This window comes from Aspergillus multicolor, assembly GCF_047715735.1.
Source record: "Aspergillus multicolor strain CBS 133.54 unplaced genomic scaffold BDW74scaffold_9, whole genome shotgun sequence".
NCBI lineage: Eukaryota > Fungi > Ascomycota > Eurotiomycetes > Eurotiales > Aspergillaceae > Aspergillus > Aspergillus multicolor.
In genome coordinates, this window is record NW_027395960.1 from 449,643 (window position 1) to 464,999 (window position 15,357).

General features: G+C 52.4%; 6 protein-coding genes across 6 annotated transcripts; 4 read left to right on the plus strand and 2 right to left on the minus strand.

The window, feature by feature from the left end:
* Positions 1 to 767: 767 nt before the first annotated feature.
* Positions 768 to 2,813, plus strand: BDW74DRAFT_190231 (flavin monoamine oxidase family protein; the record flags this gene model as incomplete). The annotated part of the gene is made up of 3 exons (XM_073732138.1): positions 768 to 900; positions 1,019 to 1,429; positions 1,489 to 2,813. 3 exons carry the CDS (start codon positions 768 to 770, stop codon positions 2,640 to 2,642), a joined length of 1,698 nt encoding a protein of 565 aa, XP_073584908.1. The 3' UTR covers positions 2,643 to 2,813.
* Positions 2,814 to 3,987: 1,174 nt separating this feature from the next.
* On the minus strand, positions 3,988 to 5,067 carry BDW74DRAFT_177206 (uncharacterized protein; the record flags this gene model as incomplete). The annotated part of the gene is made up of 1 exon (XM_073728814.1): positions 3,988 to 5,067. One exon carries the CDS (start codon positions 5,065 to 5,067, stop codon positions 3,988 to 3,990), a length of 1,080 nt encoding a protein of 359 aa, XP_073584909.1.
* A 366-nt stretch (positions 5,068 to 5,433) lies between these two features.
* Positions 5,434 to 5,744, plus strand: BDW74DRAFT_151452 (uncharacterized protein). The gene has a single exon (XM_073724187.1). It carries the CDS (start codon positions 5,510 to 5,512, stop codon positions 5,726 to 5,728), a length of 219 nt encoding a protein of 72 aa, XP_073584910.1. The 5' UTR covers positions 5,434 to 5,509; the 3' UTR covers positions 5,729 to 5,744.
* A 2-nt stretch (positions 5,745 to 5,746) lies between these two features.
* Positions 5,747 to 8,033, minus strand: BDW74DRAFT_139545 (T6SS phospholipase effector Tle1-like catalytic domain-containing protein). The gene is made up of 2 exons (XM_073722491.1): positions 7,935 to 8,033; positions 5,747 to 7,885 (listed from the first exon to the last, which is right to left on the minus strand). Exon 2 carries the CDS (start codon positions 7,766 to 7,768, stop codon positions 5,960 to 5,962), a length of 1,809 nt encoding a protein of 602 aa, XP_073584911.1. The 5' UTR covers positions 7,769 to 7,885; positions 7,935 to 8,033; the 3' UTR covers positions 5,747 to 5,959.
* A 568-nt stretch (positions 8,034 to 8,601) lies between these two features.
* BDW74DRAFT_139579 (uncharacterized protein) lies at positions 8,602 to 9,355 on the plus strand. Its single transcript, XM_073722492.1, has 2 exons — positions 8,602 to 9,051; positions 9,104 to 9,355. The coding sequence occupies exons 1-2, from the start codon at positions 8,722 to 8,724 to the stop codon at positions 9,272 to 9,274; spliced, it is 501 nt and encodes a 166-aa protein (XP_073584912.1). The 5' UTR covers positions 8,602 to 8,721; the 3' UTR covers positions 9,275 to 9,355.
* A 2,027-nt stretch (positions 9,356 to 11,382) lies between these two features.
* On the plus strand, positions 11,383 to 15,296 carry BDW74DRAFT_177208 (peroxidase/cytochrome P450 family protein; the record flags this gene model as incomplete). Its single annotated transcript, XM_073728815.1, has 12 exons — positions 11,383 to 11,805; positions 11,870 to 11,967; positions 12,016 to 12,257; positions 12,310 to 12,514; positions 12,559 to 12,699; positions 12,748 to 12,838; positions 12,888 to 13,215; positions 13,268 to 13,611; positions 13,661 to 14,148; positions 14,197 to 14,848; positions 14,900 to 15,179; positions 15,235 to 15,296. 12 exons carry the CDS (start codon positions 11,383 to 11,385, stop codon positions 15,294 to 15,296), a joined length of 3,354 nt encoding a protein of 1,117 aa, XP_073584913.1.
* Positions 15,297 to 15,357: the final 61 nt, after the last annotated feature.

Sequence of the window (15,357 nt, forward strand, 5' to 3'; positions counted from 1 at the left end):
CCCTGGCAGATATATATTTTCCTGCAAGCTCTCTTTAGATGGTCGCAATGGTCGATACCCGCGAATTCCTCTTCCACTCCCACCACTCCCACCACTCGCCCCAAGTTGCCAATCTATCAACAATAGTCTCACTCAGAACCCTGTCTCCATCGAAGAATAGATTAATCCCCGCTTAATCCAGCCAAGTGTCAGCAATGAGCACAAAGGGCGCCGGCACGTGCTGCTGGGCGGGGATAGCCGTTGATAAGCACCCATCGGCCCAGACCAGACCCAGAGGCAGGAACCTTCTTCTTTCATCACTGCGACCTCACATGCACGCGGTTTCTCGCTCTGCCTGCAGGTATAGGGACATATTGCGACTGGTGAGCTCTTGTACCTCTCATTGAACGTGTTTTTGCTTTTTTGCGAGGGTGGGCAAGCTTTTCCCTCGGCTTTGATTCGTCCAACCAACGGTGGCGAGTCCATGTGGGTTGAGCATACTTTACCTAAGTACTGGAATAAAGGTTGAGCTGTCTTTTTGGTGCTCTTCTTCTCTTATGCCTTTGCTCTAAAGATGCATGCTGCTGCCCATTCTACTGCAGGCTTACCTATTGAGGTCCGAACCGCAGTCTGCATCCCAAACATTTGCCGAAGAGCCTCAGTCGCTAATAGAGTGCTGACAGAAACCATTATTATTACACTACCAATCCTTATCAACTTCAAATTCCTCTTCCCCCATTGCTGGCTTTCCGTATAGTCAAACGGGTACACCAACGCACTTACCCGCCATGACACGACGCCCCAATGTGGCCATCATCGGGGCTGGCTTCGCAGGCCTACGATGTGCCGATATCTTGATCCAGAATGGCGCGCAAGTGACTATCTTCGAGGCGCGAGATAGAGTTGGAGGGAGGGTATGTCGTGACCTATTCCAAAGTCTCGAATGAGAAGCTCAGTACTAACTTGCGTATCAGGTCCACCAGAATACAGTCGGCGAGCATCTGGTTGATATGTATGCATCATCCTTACCGAGCCACAGACATTTTTGCTGACCACTGCAGGGGCCCAAATTGGATCCATGGAGCCGGAACAAATCCAATTCTTGATATAGCGAAAGCGATAGGGACAGTGCTTCATGATTTCGAAGGCTCTCAACTGGTCTTCGGATTTGACGGGAAAGCTCTGGACGAAGGAGTTGCCATGAAGATTTCCGAGGTTCTTTGGTCGACTATTGACGAGGCGTTCGCGCATAGCAACAACCATCGAGACGACATCCCGGCTGAGAAGAGCTTACTTGATTTTATTCGTGAGCGGTTAGAGGAGACGGATATGACTACGGACGAGAAGCGCTTGTGTGTTGAGTCTGCTAGGCTCTGGGGCTCGTATGTTGGAGATTCTATCGAGAGGCAGAGCTTGAAGTTCTTTAGCTTGGAAGAGAGTATAGATGGGAGTGCGTTTCATCTCCGCCCTGGAGAACTACGTAGCGCATCCTCGCTAACTGGCGACTAGGTAATTACTTTGTTGCATCAACATACAAGGACATTCTTGCACAGGTCTCCAAGACAGCCCTGGAAAAGGCAGACATCCGCCTCAATCAACCCATCGTCAACATCCACTCAAAACCAATCATCCAAGGCACAAGCACCCGCCGTGAAATCACTCTGACCACGCCAGCTGGCGAGAACTACACCTTTGATGAGGTGGTTGTCACTTGCCCCCTAGGTTGGCTCAAGCGCAACAAAGCTGCCTTCACTCCTGAGCTCCCACCACGTCTCAGCACCGCCATCGATGCCATCTCCTACGGACGCTTAGAAAAAGTGTACATCACCTTCCCCGAAGCCTTCTGGAACGTCAAGATTGCAGGAAACGCCGTTGCCCTACCTCTACAGACCGAAGCGGCCGTGAATGGATCAAGCGCCAAACTAAGCTTCGCGCAGTTCCTCAATCCATCTTACCACACAGACCACCCTGAAGGAATATCCTGGGATCAGGAGTGCTTTTCTCTAGCAGCGCTGCCAGATAAGACCGCTCACCCAACTCTCCTCTTCTACGTCTACGGCCCCTGCGCCACATACATCGTCGACAAGCTTACCTCGCTCTCATCCTCAACTCCACCTTCGAAACCCAACCCCCATCCCCACTCTCACGCTCCAAATTCAAACCAATACACCTTCCTAAACACCCTCTTCCACCCCTTCTATTCCCTCCTCCCCAATTTCGCCCCAAACAAGCCAACCTGCACACCAACCTCCATCCTCGCCACAACCTGGCAATCAGACCCCTACGCCGGAAACGGCAGCTACGCGAACTTCCAAATCGGGCTTACAGACGGTAACAGAGACATCGAGACCCTCCGCGCAGGCATGGGCCTCGACAGGGGCATCTGGTTCGCAGGCGAACACACCGCGCCGTTTGTGGCGCTAGGCACGACGACCGGCGCGCTTTGGAGTGGTGAGCGCGCGGCGGGACAGGTTTGTGCGTTGTATCGCCTAGGCCGTGTGGGCATGGGTGCTGAGCGGGATGATAGTTTGCCGAGTGGGGTGTCGGAGAATGGGGAGGATGTAAATGGGAAAGAGAAGGTCAAGGGGGGGAGTGGGTTTCGGGTTGGGGTCTCTAATGGGAATGGGAATGGTCACAACGGTGGGAAGGGTTCGATGCTTTAGTAGCCCTTCGTTGCAAGAGACAGGAGGAGAGGCGATGCTTGGTTGGATTGTATCTTGTATAGGACTGCCTTGAGTGTTGATGGGATTGGGGTTCTTGGAGAACCTACCCTGTCCAGTATATACGCACCTGCATAGAACACTACATTAGGTATAGGACATATCCGTAGCTGAGTACTATAGCGAACCAATCATGTATATCCTTACCCCTACCCGTACCTCAGACTGCCCTTACTGCTCCCTGATTCAAACGTAAGGAGCCTACTGACTTACTGACTTCATTATATATATCATTATATGTTGGGGAGGCTAGGCTACTCGCAATACGCATGAGATAGTGGAATGAAATAAGAACAATCAGGAACAATGATGTTATAACACACAGTGAAACCAATGCTAAACAAGATTCCTATAGGGTATATAAAAATTGCCTTTGATAGTAACTCACACGTGATGCATGCGACGCTAGCCTAATCCTAATCTAAAAGGTTAAGATAGTAAAGGCTGATGAGAGCTAGAGCTAGAGGTTTCCAGCGCGTTCTTCACAAATCACGCCCGCTGGACCTCCGCTCCGAATTATAATTATACACTCAATAAACTCCCGCCTATGCCTCCATGCCAGGGGTTGATTGATAATATATACAGAGCACGGACCGATCCCCAAGCTTCTCTCCGGTTCCTTCCCTCCCTGGACCTGGACCCTAGTCATAAGTTCCCTGCCCGTCACCAAAATAAGATACAAATGCACCACCGCCCAAACCTAAATACTGAAAGTAAATGTAAAAAAAAGACCAGACCCGAACGGAGCGCCAACAGTCAAACAAATGACAAAGGCGCGGTGGGGAATCTTAATCGCAGTGGCAAGAAAGAGATAAAGTAAAAGACGATAAAACGATTCAATCGAAATAAGCGGAAGAACGAAAGCCGTAGCTGAGATGGATCTGTAAAGGAGAAGCCCCGACAAATTGAGCTGACGCCTTGGAAAAGAAAGAAGCGGAACGTGGGTAAAAGCTGAAGATGAAAGCTAAAAGCTGAAACAATTGGCGCGAAAATCGACGGCCTGCGCGATTTCCGGGGGTGGGTGGTGGTGGTGGTGGGGCGCATGTGAAAATGAAGGGACGATGGGGCTTTGAAATCGAGTGGCGGGGGCGGTAACAATAGCGGTAGTGGTAGCGGTATAGATAGGGGACGACAGAGGTTATTGTGCGAAAACGCCACAGCCATTCCAGTCTCTTCTAGGATCCTCCAATCCTCCAAATATAGCGGGATATGTAGGAGAGGATGACAGAGGTAGTCGTGCGGAAACATGTCAGCCATTCCAGACCCTTCCAGGAAGATCCCTCAAATCTCAATCCTCCCAGATAGTTTCCAGATCCAGATCCTGGCGCCGCTCAGCACCACACACACTCCACCGCTTCCTGCCAGAGCGTGTATTCGTAAAAGACGAGGGGCCGGACATATCGGAGATGTTGCGGCGGCGGTTCACATTGTTCGCGTCTGTCTCGGTCTCGTCGGCCCTGTCTGCTGCTGCCTTTAGAGCCGCGATGCGGTCTGCTTCTATGGCTTCTGCTTCGGCGTCCGGGATATCGGGGATTGTTTCGAGGGAGGAGATGCTGGGGCTGCGGGAGCGGAGGGATGTGGGCGTTGAGGGCATAGACGACGCTGACGAGGCGGAGTAGCTGGGGAAGGACTCGTTGAAGCGGGAGTTTAGGATGACGGGGGAGGAGTTTGCTGAGGACAGAGGGCTACCGTTGCCGTTGCTCGTAGGAGTCTGTGGGACATGTAGCGGGGATGAAGGGCGGCGCCGACCAAGCCGCGGCGTAGAATGTGCTGGAACCGGCGAGGTGAGGTAGAAGTCTGAGGTTGAGATCGAGCTTGAGCTCGAAGAGGAAGACGACGAGCCCGACGTATCCAGCTCCGCGTGCTCGGATATCGTCTCGGAGATGTTCTTGCGGTGCAGCATCATCGGCTCGAACGAGTCCGGGGCCGCGGTCGACAGTTGTAACGGTAGATACCGCTTGGGTGTATTCTCCCCCATGTTCATGTTCATATTCGCCGGCGAGCCGCGTCCGTTCACGAAAATATACCTCCCCCTCGAGTCCAAGCCAGGCGAGGAATGTGCGCGGATCATGACAGGAACGTCGGGGTGGTCGGCGAGGGAGCGCGACCGAATGTGCGAACGGGGAAAGGGCGGACGACTCGGCGTAGATGTCACTGTCGACGTCGACATCGACATTGTGGTCGGGATCGAGCGAGGTGGATCGGGGGTGAGTGAGAGTGTTATCATGACGTTTCCCGGGTGCTCTGGCTCCCCGTTGTTGACGGCCGCAGTAGCTGGGGAGCCAGAGGAGCTCGACCTTATGCTGGAGCTGGAGTCGGAGCTGGAGGAGGCGAGTGACTCGACCGAATCCACGGGACTAGGCAGCATGAGGCCCCCGGGGCGCGTGCTAGACGCTTCCATGGTCACACACACGCTTTATTCTTCGCTATCGCTTTTCGCTCGTGTTTCTGTTTCTGAGTCCAAGAGGAACCTGGTGGTGTTTAAAGCGACCGCATCGCGGGTGTAGGATGTAGGGGGTCGGGAAAGAAAAAAGTTCTCCCTGAAACGAACGAGCCGAACCCAAGGGCGATAGTTAGTGTCCCAATCTCCAGTCGCGGCCCAAAATGTGGTCAGGGCGGCGAAGAAGATAAAGAAGAAAAAAGGCCTTTTCCTTCTCCTGAGATGACGACTTCCCTTTTCCGGTTTTAATTTGCCCAGAGACCCGAGATTTGGATTGATGAAGGTGAGGATTGAATTGAGGGAGCGGAGGAGAGAGAGTGGAAAGGGGGGAAAGTGGTGAAGTCAAGACTGGCTAAGGCAAAAGAAGCCGATGAACCGCCCCAACTTTTCCTTCCCCCTCTTTGAAACACTCGTCGCTAAATGCTCAGCCATTTCTGTTCCCCGCTCAATCTCTTTGTTCTGCTTTCTTTTCATCGTGGAAGGCCAAAGACAATCAGGTGGCGAATTAGACAGCTCCCAGCTGGATAGCAGCAGAGAAAAACAAAGGTGCAGCTCTGGTCCCACATTGGCGGATGACTTACATGAGTGACGCCAACCGACACGACACCTTTGCATCACTGGATGGGGTAAAGGCTGTCAAATCTGGGGAACACTGTCTTTACAATTAATTTTATATTTGCAGTTTATTTCTGGCATTAAGCGTATTACGATATGCTGGGAGAACAGAAAGATCGAGTGCGAAAACATCTATTAGGTATCAAAAGGTATAGCGAACATTATAAACATCTAACAAGTATAGAAGACCCGATCTCAAATCAAATCAATTATGCTCATCCTTGCACATTTTGGAGGCACTCTTCCGCACATAAGTCTCCCGAACAGGGCATCCCTCATGGCTTTTCACCACCCATTCCCCAATGCCATACTCTGCAGGAGCTCGCTTCACACCACGACCGCCTCCTCCACAAATCAAGTTGCCCGGACGGTAATTGGGATCCTTCTTCAAACGGCGGATAGCAGAAACATGAACCTGAGCATCATGCGGCATGTCGCGAACTTCTCCGCCCGGCAGCGGCCATCGGATCGGTTCCCACGAGCCATCCTCCTGCAAGTCCATGCGGCGGAACGGTAGGTACTCCATCAGCCTCCAGGTAAGCACCGAGAGACGCGGCAGGCCATTGCCGAAGGAGAGACAATCGTGCATGAGACCCTCCGTACTGGAAGCATACAAGGCCGCCTTGAACCTCTCGCTTGAACTGGATGGTTGCTTGAAGTCGCCGTCGCCAGTTGAGTGCATTCCATCCTCCTTGCCGTGGTCATGATGGTCATGAGCAGGATCTTCACACCAGCTTTTTTGCCACTTGATGTCTGCCTTGATAGGGCTGTATTCACCCTCGAATTCCTCAAGGCATTCGAACTGCTTCATCTTCGCAGAGTCGAATTCGAGCCCTGCAGCCTGGGCAGCATGGACCATCCATACCAATGGCGCGTGGCTTAGAGCCCAGCTTTCGCCGTCACCGAGCGTCCAGCCTCCGCCGATGTCTGCGTGCCCACCGGGGAACCAAACTTCTTGGATATCCTGCTCTTGATCGTCGTCGTCTTCTACAATTCGGCTTCCTGATGGAACCTGGAGGGACATTCCAGAGTGGCCGCTTCGCCCACTCTGAAGGGAGTTCAGATCCTCTGTAGACGCGGTGGCCATTGGGACCGCAAGACTAGGCTTCCGTCTTCTGTTTGGTGAGGGGGAGGTTGGGCGGTACCGGTTTCCCGAGTGAAGGCTTTCGTGCGAAGCATGTGCACTCCGATAGACGGATCCGGTGTCTTCCTGGCTCTGAGATCCAGGGTCGGCTGTTCCGTCGATCTTGCCATCAGCATCCTGGTTGTCGTTCAAAACGATCTCAGGCACGTTGTTCTCAGCCGGCTTTTCCTCCTTGGGGTCACGGCTGTGTGGACGCAGATGCTCTCTCAGGTGATGGTGGTGGTGATGATGAGACTTTTTCTTCGGCTTTGCTTGAGAGATCAGATCTTGTCGGAACTTGGCTCGACGCTCGTCAATACCCACAGCATGCCGGATGACCCTAGCCGAGCTTCGTGCCGTATAGGGAAACTTGCTGCGTTGCATCCAAGCGGACTCAAATCTCGGGACGCTGTTGACGGTATCGAACAGTCCCATGAATTTGATCCGGGTGATAGGTCGACTGAACGTTTCGCGGAACGCCTTCATATACCGGAAGAGTTTCTGCTTCTCTTCCTTGTCTTCCTCACTGCCGCCGCCTCGCTGCTGCCACTTGGCAAAAGTCTTCCAAGCGAAGCGGGTGAGTTCTTCATTTCCAGCTTCAAGCAAACCGATAAAGTCGAGCATCTCTGCTAGAAAGCGCGCAACGTAAGCGCCTCGACTGAAACCGATGAAATAGATCTCATCGCCGGGGTTATAGAACCTCATAAGGAACTTGTACCCGCCCATGACATGCGCATCGAAAGAAGACCCGATTGCGGAGTCCTTAGCCTTTTGATACGCAGATTTGATGCGCTGGAACCGACCCGTGTGGGAAAGGGTGTTGGTTGTTACATATGTCCCAATCCCTGGTTGGTAGTAATGGAACTGATGAGGCTGACTGCGATCCAGCATCTTGCATTGACAGAGGCGTCAATATCTCCATTGCTGACGTGGACACAGTGGACTTACTCGGAAGATTTTCAGTACATTACTGTCGCTCTCATCGCCATTGAATCGGTTGCCCGTGCCCTAGTCCTTCTGTTAGTTGGTTACCATCGCAGAATAACAAGACACCTACGTCAAAGCAAAGAACAAATTGCCTGGGCCTCGTTGGCCTTGGCCCAACGCTGGCGCCTTCCATACCTGGTGGACTTGTTGGCTAGGAAGATGCCACTTCACGGTTGCTGCACAGGAGCGAAAGTGATAAGAAATTCTGACGGATGGGGCCGAGACGCAAGGAGCCAAGATATGTACGTTGAGCTTGGGAGGGGATGCGTCACTTGTAAAGGGCATTGAGACACTCCCTACGGGGCCAGGCAGCGACACATGCACGAGAATGTCTCTCTGCTGAGTTCGGAGAAAGCTCTCGAATCAAAGACAGGGATTCTGCACGATGGTGTCAAGCCTTCCTGGCTTGCAAGTCGAATGCTCGAGTTCCTGCAGCCCTGCGGTCGGTCTTGACTCGCTTGGGAAATGTGGTGGGTGCGAAGTCAAGTTCACGGATCGATGTCCTTGCGAAGAAAAGCGATGGTTGGTCAAGCTTGGTCCACACCTTTTGCAAATATTCCCAGCACGAGACCGGGGGGATGGAAAAGAAAAAATTTTCCCACGGGTTTTGTCCTAGAAAGTTGGAGGCTGCTGATTCTCAGCTGTGGTAAGAGCGCCATTCCACTAGTGTTGAGACTAACATGCGTCTGCGATGGGACTCGTAATCCTGCGACACGCGACGCTTACAACCACCACATTCCTTGTATCGGCTTCTTGGAGCTTCATGTGGCAACAACAATATACATCTTATTCCTTCGTCGCGTTCTTGAGGTTGTACAATAACGTCGTTGTCCGCAGGTCAGCCGGAGATAAACGTCATGACTTTTCACGTCTTGTTTATGGGTAACCGTAAAGAGCGTCCGGCATGCGAACGAAGTCTATCTCGACCTTTGGGGGGATGCTCCAAGGCGATCATTGCTGACATTTTACCAAGTGGGGGAACCTTGACGCCAGCGAGCGTGGCCACGGCCAGGTTTCCAGCGACACGGGCCCATGCCCACCAGTCCGACCATCCGCTCTCGTATCTCGATTTCCCGTGCAGTTACTTTATTTGCACCTGCCACCGAGGAGATCGACGGAGAAAATCTCCCTTTCCCGTCCCAAGACCAATCTCCGCAGTGACTGAGATCATCCCCACTATGCTAGCGGTATTATCAATTCGACGTGCGTACGAAGCAGGTACTAATGCACAAAGGAAAGTCCATTTATCGAGAACCCGTGCCGCATTGCCGACAGATACTGATTCAGCAAGGTGCACCCGGTGCAGCACCTCAAACTTTGGAGGCGCGAAGGAAGCGAGAACGCCAATCAAATGACTGGGGGTATGCAAGGGGCTTGCAGAAGCCAAGAGGTCAGCTCAGTGCGTGGTGATATTTGTTCAGTCGCCGTATGTCTAGTACGGAGTGATGTTGGCCACCACAATTGACAGCCTTTGTTCGATGTTCCAAGTCCGGCCTATGGAGGCAGTTCTGCAACTTTTCTCACGGCGGGCATCTGGGAGAGCTAATCGACTAGTTCGTCAGCGAGCGAACCTAGCGTGATGGATCAACGATGGAGCCAGGTCCTAGCGTACCTAGCGCGAATGTGACGGCGGCGTGGTGGACTCGGCAGGAGCCGATCATTAACCCATGGATCATAGGCGATGGATCGAGCTTTTGGAACCGAGATGCGGCGAAATCAAAGCCCACGACGTGGTGTTTGGAGGTATCTAGAGTAAGCATGTAGCAGCTATCACTTGCATAAGGTCCAATGGACTGCATGGACAACCGGTGTTGTATACCCTGGAAAGAGAAGGGGTGGAAGCGGTTGAGTGAGTGCCGACAAGACGAACTCCTTGCCCGACTCCTCGGCCGATTTGCTCCGCATTTTCCCCGCCGGTCCCGTGATAATCTTCCTGCCACCAACTTTCTTCTAGCCGAAGTTTGACCACCCTCTTCGAGAGCTGATGTTCGCTAGCCTCTGACGATCGCTGACCAGTATCTTTGCCCTCCCCGTCGTCGGATATCTCTCGCTCGCTGATCATGAGTTTATCGCAAATGAATTTGAAACCCAATGTTGCAAACACTGGTTGAAGGGTACGTAAATGACGACGATCTTGTGCTGAAGCGCGTGGGAAAAATCTCGCCAAGGCCCACTTGGATCTCTCGCATCTGCACCGCAGCGGGGTTGCTCGAGTTGGTGGTTTTCCTTCTGCAGCCTCTCATCCAATCCGATTCCTCTTACTCAGGGTGCAGCTCCGAGCACTCCGTATCGACCAGATCATCCATGTCTCTCCAGCGCCCCCGTACCACGCTGTCGGTCTTCCAAACTCTTTCCCCTCTCTGCTCGGATCCGTCCAAACCCCGTGCGACGAAATCAAACCGGGGTCGAAAAACAAAACAAAATTTTCCTTGATGATAGAATTGCGAGTCAAAAGTTCCGACGTTCGTCAGAGAACCATTTGAAGGAGTGAAGGACTCTAGCGCTGGCGGAAGCTTTGGCCATGGGGACCGATGCGCCAATGTGGAGGGCCGATCCTTCCCACCGGATCAGCTATCTTCGAGATCCCCTACCGGGGTCGCGGTTGGTATGAGAAGGACGCCGCGTTCTGCAGGCCTATCGCCTTCCTCTCCTGGAGTTTTGTATCCTTGGTGTCGATTCTCATGCTCAAAGCTCCACAACTCTCAAAATCTTGCACAGATTGACTGGCCGTCTGTGTGTCTCGAAAAGTGGCTGGCGGAACACACCGTCCACACTGACTCAAATCAGCTGAACCTGAGTGGATGACTCCCCGACCATCACCTCATATTGCTTCAATAACCCAAATTAGCTTTTCTTATTGCTTGACCAATTGTAAGCTTTGTCGTGCGGAGTTGATCCCGTCCTCTGGGCCTCTGGCAGAGCGAAGTACATGAGCTTGTAAGGAGCACTGAGTCGAAGCGAACAGCTCCAGGTGGCCCTGGCCCATCATGAAGTTCAGAAATCATGAGTCGGGACAAATCATAATCAAGCTGCCCCCTTTTCAAGATCTCCACAATTTGTGTTTTGAGACGCTGGGCAAGCATGAAGCCGAAGAATTCGGTGTGAGCGGAGGTCACTTTCTTCCGCCACAACAATACATCTAATCAGCTTCCACAAAATCATAAGCATAATGACATAAAGCCGGGTCCCTGTCCTCTCGCGCGAGACCCCCTACGTAAAGGCCCCTCGCTATTTCTCCCCTAATAGCTTCGGCTCTCAGAACCAGTACCTCTCGCATCCAATTGCATTGTACTGACAGACTATCACAAGCGCGAGTTCACCAACCGATCTGAAGCACAGACTTGGGAGCTGCGCCAATACACGTGGAGGCGCATTCTATTTAACCGTCATCCTTAGTTCTGCTTTATAGTTATTTTCTTTTTCTCGCCTCCCGCGTCGTCCGCCGCTTTTAAGTAACTTCTTTCCTTTCTGCTTCTCTACCTTTTCACGTTTCCTGTTTTCGCTTTTTGATACCCAAGATGATGCGAAGATTTTCAACTTTCAGAAAGTCCAAGGCGGACAAGAGCGAAAAGGCCGACCGCGAGTCGAAGGCCAATGGCTCTCATGCTAACGGCACATCCGCGACCAACAACAGCACGAAGCGCCAGTCTAAGGTGCCTTCCCCGCGCAGGGGCTCATCGGACAGCGGTAGCAGTGCCGAGAATGACGATATTCCCGCCGTCTTTGAGAAGTATGCGCAGGTGCTTAATTCATCCTCCCGCCCAATTCCTCACCAGGGTGGAGAAGCCGCACATCTCGAGAAGGAGCATCCTTCAGGGTTGTTCAACGATTTGAGATCGCTTGGATTCAAGGACTTTGCCTCCTTGAAGGATGTCATCAAGACTAAAATCAATGGAGAGCTCACAGATGACAAAACAATGATCATGGAGCGAGTTATCCAGGTTAGTGGTACACAAACTAAGCGATTCATGATGGTTATGCGCCAGATCTCTGACGCGATTCTAGATTGTTAGCAGTCTTCCCTCGAACTCGAAGATGCGCACCGACCTCACAAATGTTTTCCTCGACGAGCTCTGGGGTTCGCTGCCTCATCCGCCTCTCTCGTAAGTTGTCTGCGCGCAATGATTCGACACGGTCATAACTTGGTCCAGGTATATGGGGAACGACTACCAATACCGCTCTGCCGACGGTTCCAACAACAACCCAACCATTCCATGGCTGGGAGCTGCGAACACAGCGTACTCGCGATCCATTGAGCCCTTGACCGTCCAGCCTGGAGGCCTTCCGGACGCTGGCTTGGTCTTTGACACGTTGTTCGCTCGACAAAAGTTTACGCCCCACCCGAACAAGGTCTCGAGTCTGTTCTTTGATTGGGCGTCCCTGATTATTCATGGTTAGTATGCTCAGGCTTTGTAGTTAAAGGCGAAACTAACATACTGGCGCAGATATCTTCCAAACCGACTACAGAGACTACACCAAAAACAAGACGTCTGCTTACCTTGATCTTGCCATTCTGTACGGTGACGTACAGGAAGAGCAGGATCTGGTCCGTACCCACAAGGATGGAAAGCTGAAGCCGGATGCGTTCTCCGAGCCGCGATTGCAGGCCTTCCCCGCTGCTTGCTGCGTTCTTCTAGTAATGCTGAACAGGTACGTCGAATTGGGGGATTTCAATCCTAGTAGCTAATTTTTAGATTCCACAACTATGTTGTCGAAGAGCTTGCGGCCATCAACGAGAATGGCCGCTTCACGAAGCCCAGTCCTCACCTGCCAGAAGAACAGGCCAAGAAGGCATGGGCCAAGTACGATGAGGATCTTTTCCAAACTGGTCGACTGTAAGCTTCACTGCCACTCTTTGTCAACGTTGTACTAAACTTGGGTAGGGTCACCTGTGGTCTCTTTATCAACATTACTTTGTATGATTACCTTCGCACAATCGTCAACCTCAACCGAGTGAACAGCGATTGGTGCTTGGTGAGTAACGTTCCTACTCCTTGATGTTGGCCTGTCTAACAGAATGCAGGATCCTCGTGCTCAGATGCAGAGTGGCTCTACTCCGGCTGGTCTCGGAAACCAATGTTCCGTCGAGTTCAACCTGGCCTACCGCTGGCACTCTGCCATCAGTGCTAATGACGAGAAATGGACCGAGCAAGTCTATGAGGAGCTTATCGGAAAGCCTGGCTCGGAGATCACTACTCAGGAGCTACTCATGGGTCTTGGCAAGTATGGTGCTAGTCTTCCCACAGATCCCTCCAAGCGCACCTTTGCTGGTCTGAAGCGCCAAGAGGACGGTACCTTCAAAGACGAGGAGCTAGTTAGCATTCTCACTCTTGCCATTGAGGATGTTGCTGGTAAGTCAATTCTAGTAAAAATTGCGAATAGTAAACGCTTACTCTGATCAAGGTTCTTTCGGTGCACGCAACGTGCCCAAGGTCCTCAAAGCCGTTGAGGTTCTTGGTATCGAGCAGGGTCGTAAATGGAACGTCGGGTCTCTCAACGAGTTCCGGAAGTTCTTCGGCCTCAAGAACTACGAAACCTTCGAGGAGATCAACTCCGACCCTGATGTCGCCGAATCGCTACGAAGCTTGTACGGTCACCCCGACTACGTCGAATTGTACCCCGGAATTGTCTCCGAGGAGGCCAAGGAGCCCATGGTTCCTGGTGTCGGTATTGCTCCTACTTACACCATCTCTCGTGCCGTTCTCTCCGACGCTGTTGCGCTTGTTCGTGGTGACAGACACTACACTGTAAGTTCCGAGATTTTCATGAGTATAGATACGCTGCTGATTCGGACAGATCGACTACAACCCCCGTAACCTGACAAACTGGGGTTACAACGAAGTCCGCTATGACCTTAACATCAACCAGGGTTGTGTCTTCTACAAGCTCGCCACTCGCGCGTTCCCCAACTGGTTCAAGCCCGACTCCATCTACGCCCACTACCCTATGACCATTCCCAGCGAGAACAAAGTCATCATGAACAACCTCGGCAGGGAGGCCGCTTACTCATGGGACAAGCCCCAGTTCCAAGCTCCTCGCGTGAGCTTGACTTCCTACGCCAATGTTAAGCTCGTTCTCGATCAACAGAAGGACTTCCGCGTTATGTGGGGTGATTGCACTCGCATCCACGCCGGAAAGGGTGGCGAGGACTTCTGGAGCAAGACTCTGAGTGAGCCCCAGTGGAAGAGGAGCATTAAGGAGTTCTACGAGAAGACGACTCTGGACCTTCTCGCTGACAAGTCGACTAACCTTGCCGGAAGAAAGCAGGTTGACATCGTGAAAGAGTAAGTTCTACTACCACCATAACAAGTGCTTGGCTAACTCCATTACAGCGTCGGGAACATTGTGCCTGCTCGCTTCGCGTCCAAGCTTCTCTCTTTGCCCTTGAAGAGCAAGGAGAACCCCAAGGGCATCTTCACCGATCACGAGATGTTCACAGCCTTGGCTGTCATCTACAATGCAATTTTCTTCGACGTTGACTCCACCAAATCGTACCCTCTTCGCAGGGCCGCAGATGCTGTCAGCAAAGAGCTTGGCAGCCACGTCGAGAGCCACGTGAAGTCCATTAGCTCCCCCGGCTTCCTCTCCAGGGTCATCGACAGCTTCCGCGACGACCACAATGTTCTCAAGGATCTTGGTGACCAGCTCATCAAGCGTCTGTCAGAAATTGGTCTGAGCGTTTCCGATATTACCTACAGCCAGATCCTTCCAACAGCGGTTGAGCTCATCCATGGTCAAGCCCAAATGTTTACTCGTGTCGTCGACTTCTACATCAACGATGGCAAGCAGTATCTGCCTGAGATCAGCCTTCTCGCTAAGCAGGACTCCCCTGAGTCCGACGCCAGGCTAACCCGCTTCGTTCTTGAGGCCATCCGTTTGAACGCCGGCTCTGGAGCCTATCGCAAGGCGGAGACGAACCTCTACGTCAAGGAAGGCGATGTTGATGTGAATCTGAAGCCCGGTGACGAGATTTTCATTGGTTCGGTGAGTACCTCGACAGCTATCTTCAACTATGCATATGCTGACACCTTCCAGAACGAAGCCAACCGCGACCCAGCGGCCTTCCCGGACCCCGACAATGTGCATCTTGACCGACCCGACGACTCGTACCTCAACTACGGCATCGGCTCCCAGGTCGGCCTCGGCAAGGACGCCACCCTCACCGCAGTCACTGCCATGGTGCGCGCTGCTTTCAGCTTGAACAACCTTCGTCCCGCCCCTGGTCCGCAGGGTGTCTTGAAGAAGGTTGTCCGACCGGAAGGCTACACCGTCTACATGCGCGAGGACCACGGCGCCTTCTCTCCTTTCCCGACCAGTAAGTTTTCTGTAAACCTAGAAAAAGTGGGGTTCCTTTGCTAATCGGCTCTTAGCCTTCCGTGTTCACTTTGACGGACAGGTATCCGTTCCTAAGAAGCAGATTGCTTCTTCCTAACTAATGACCGGATGACGACATCGTAATGTGTGACATTTGGCTGAGATATCTATTTGCTGTT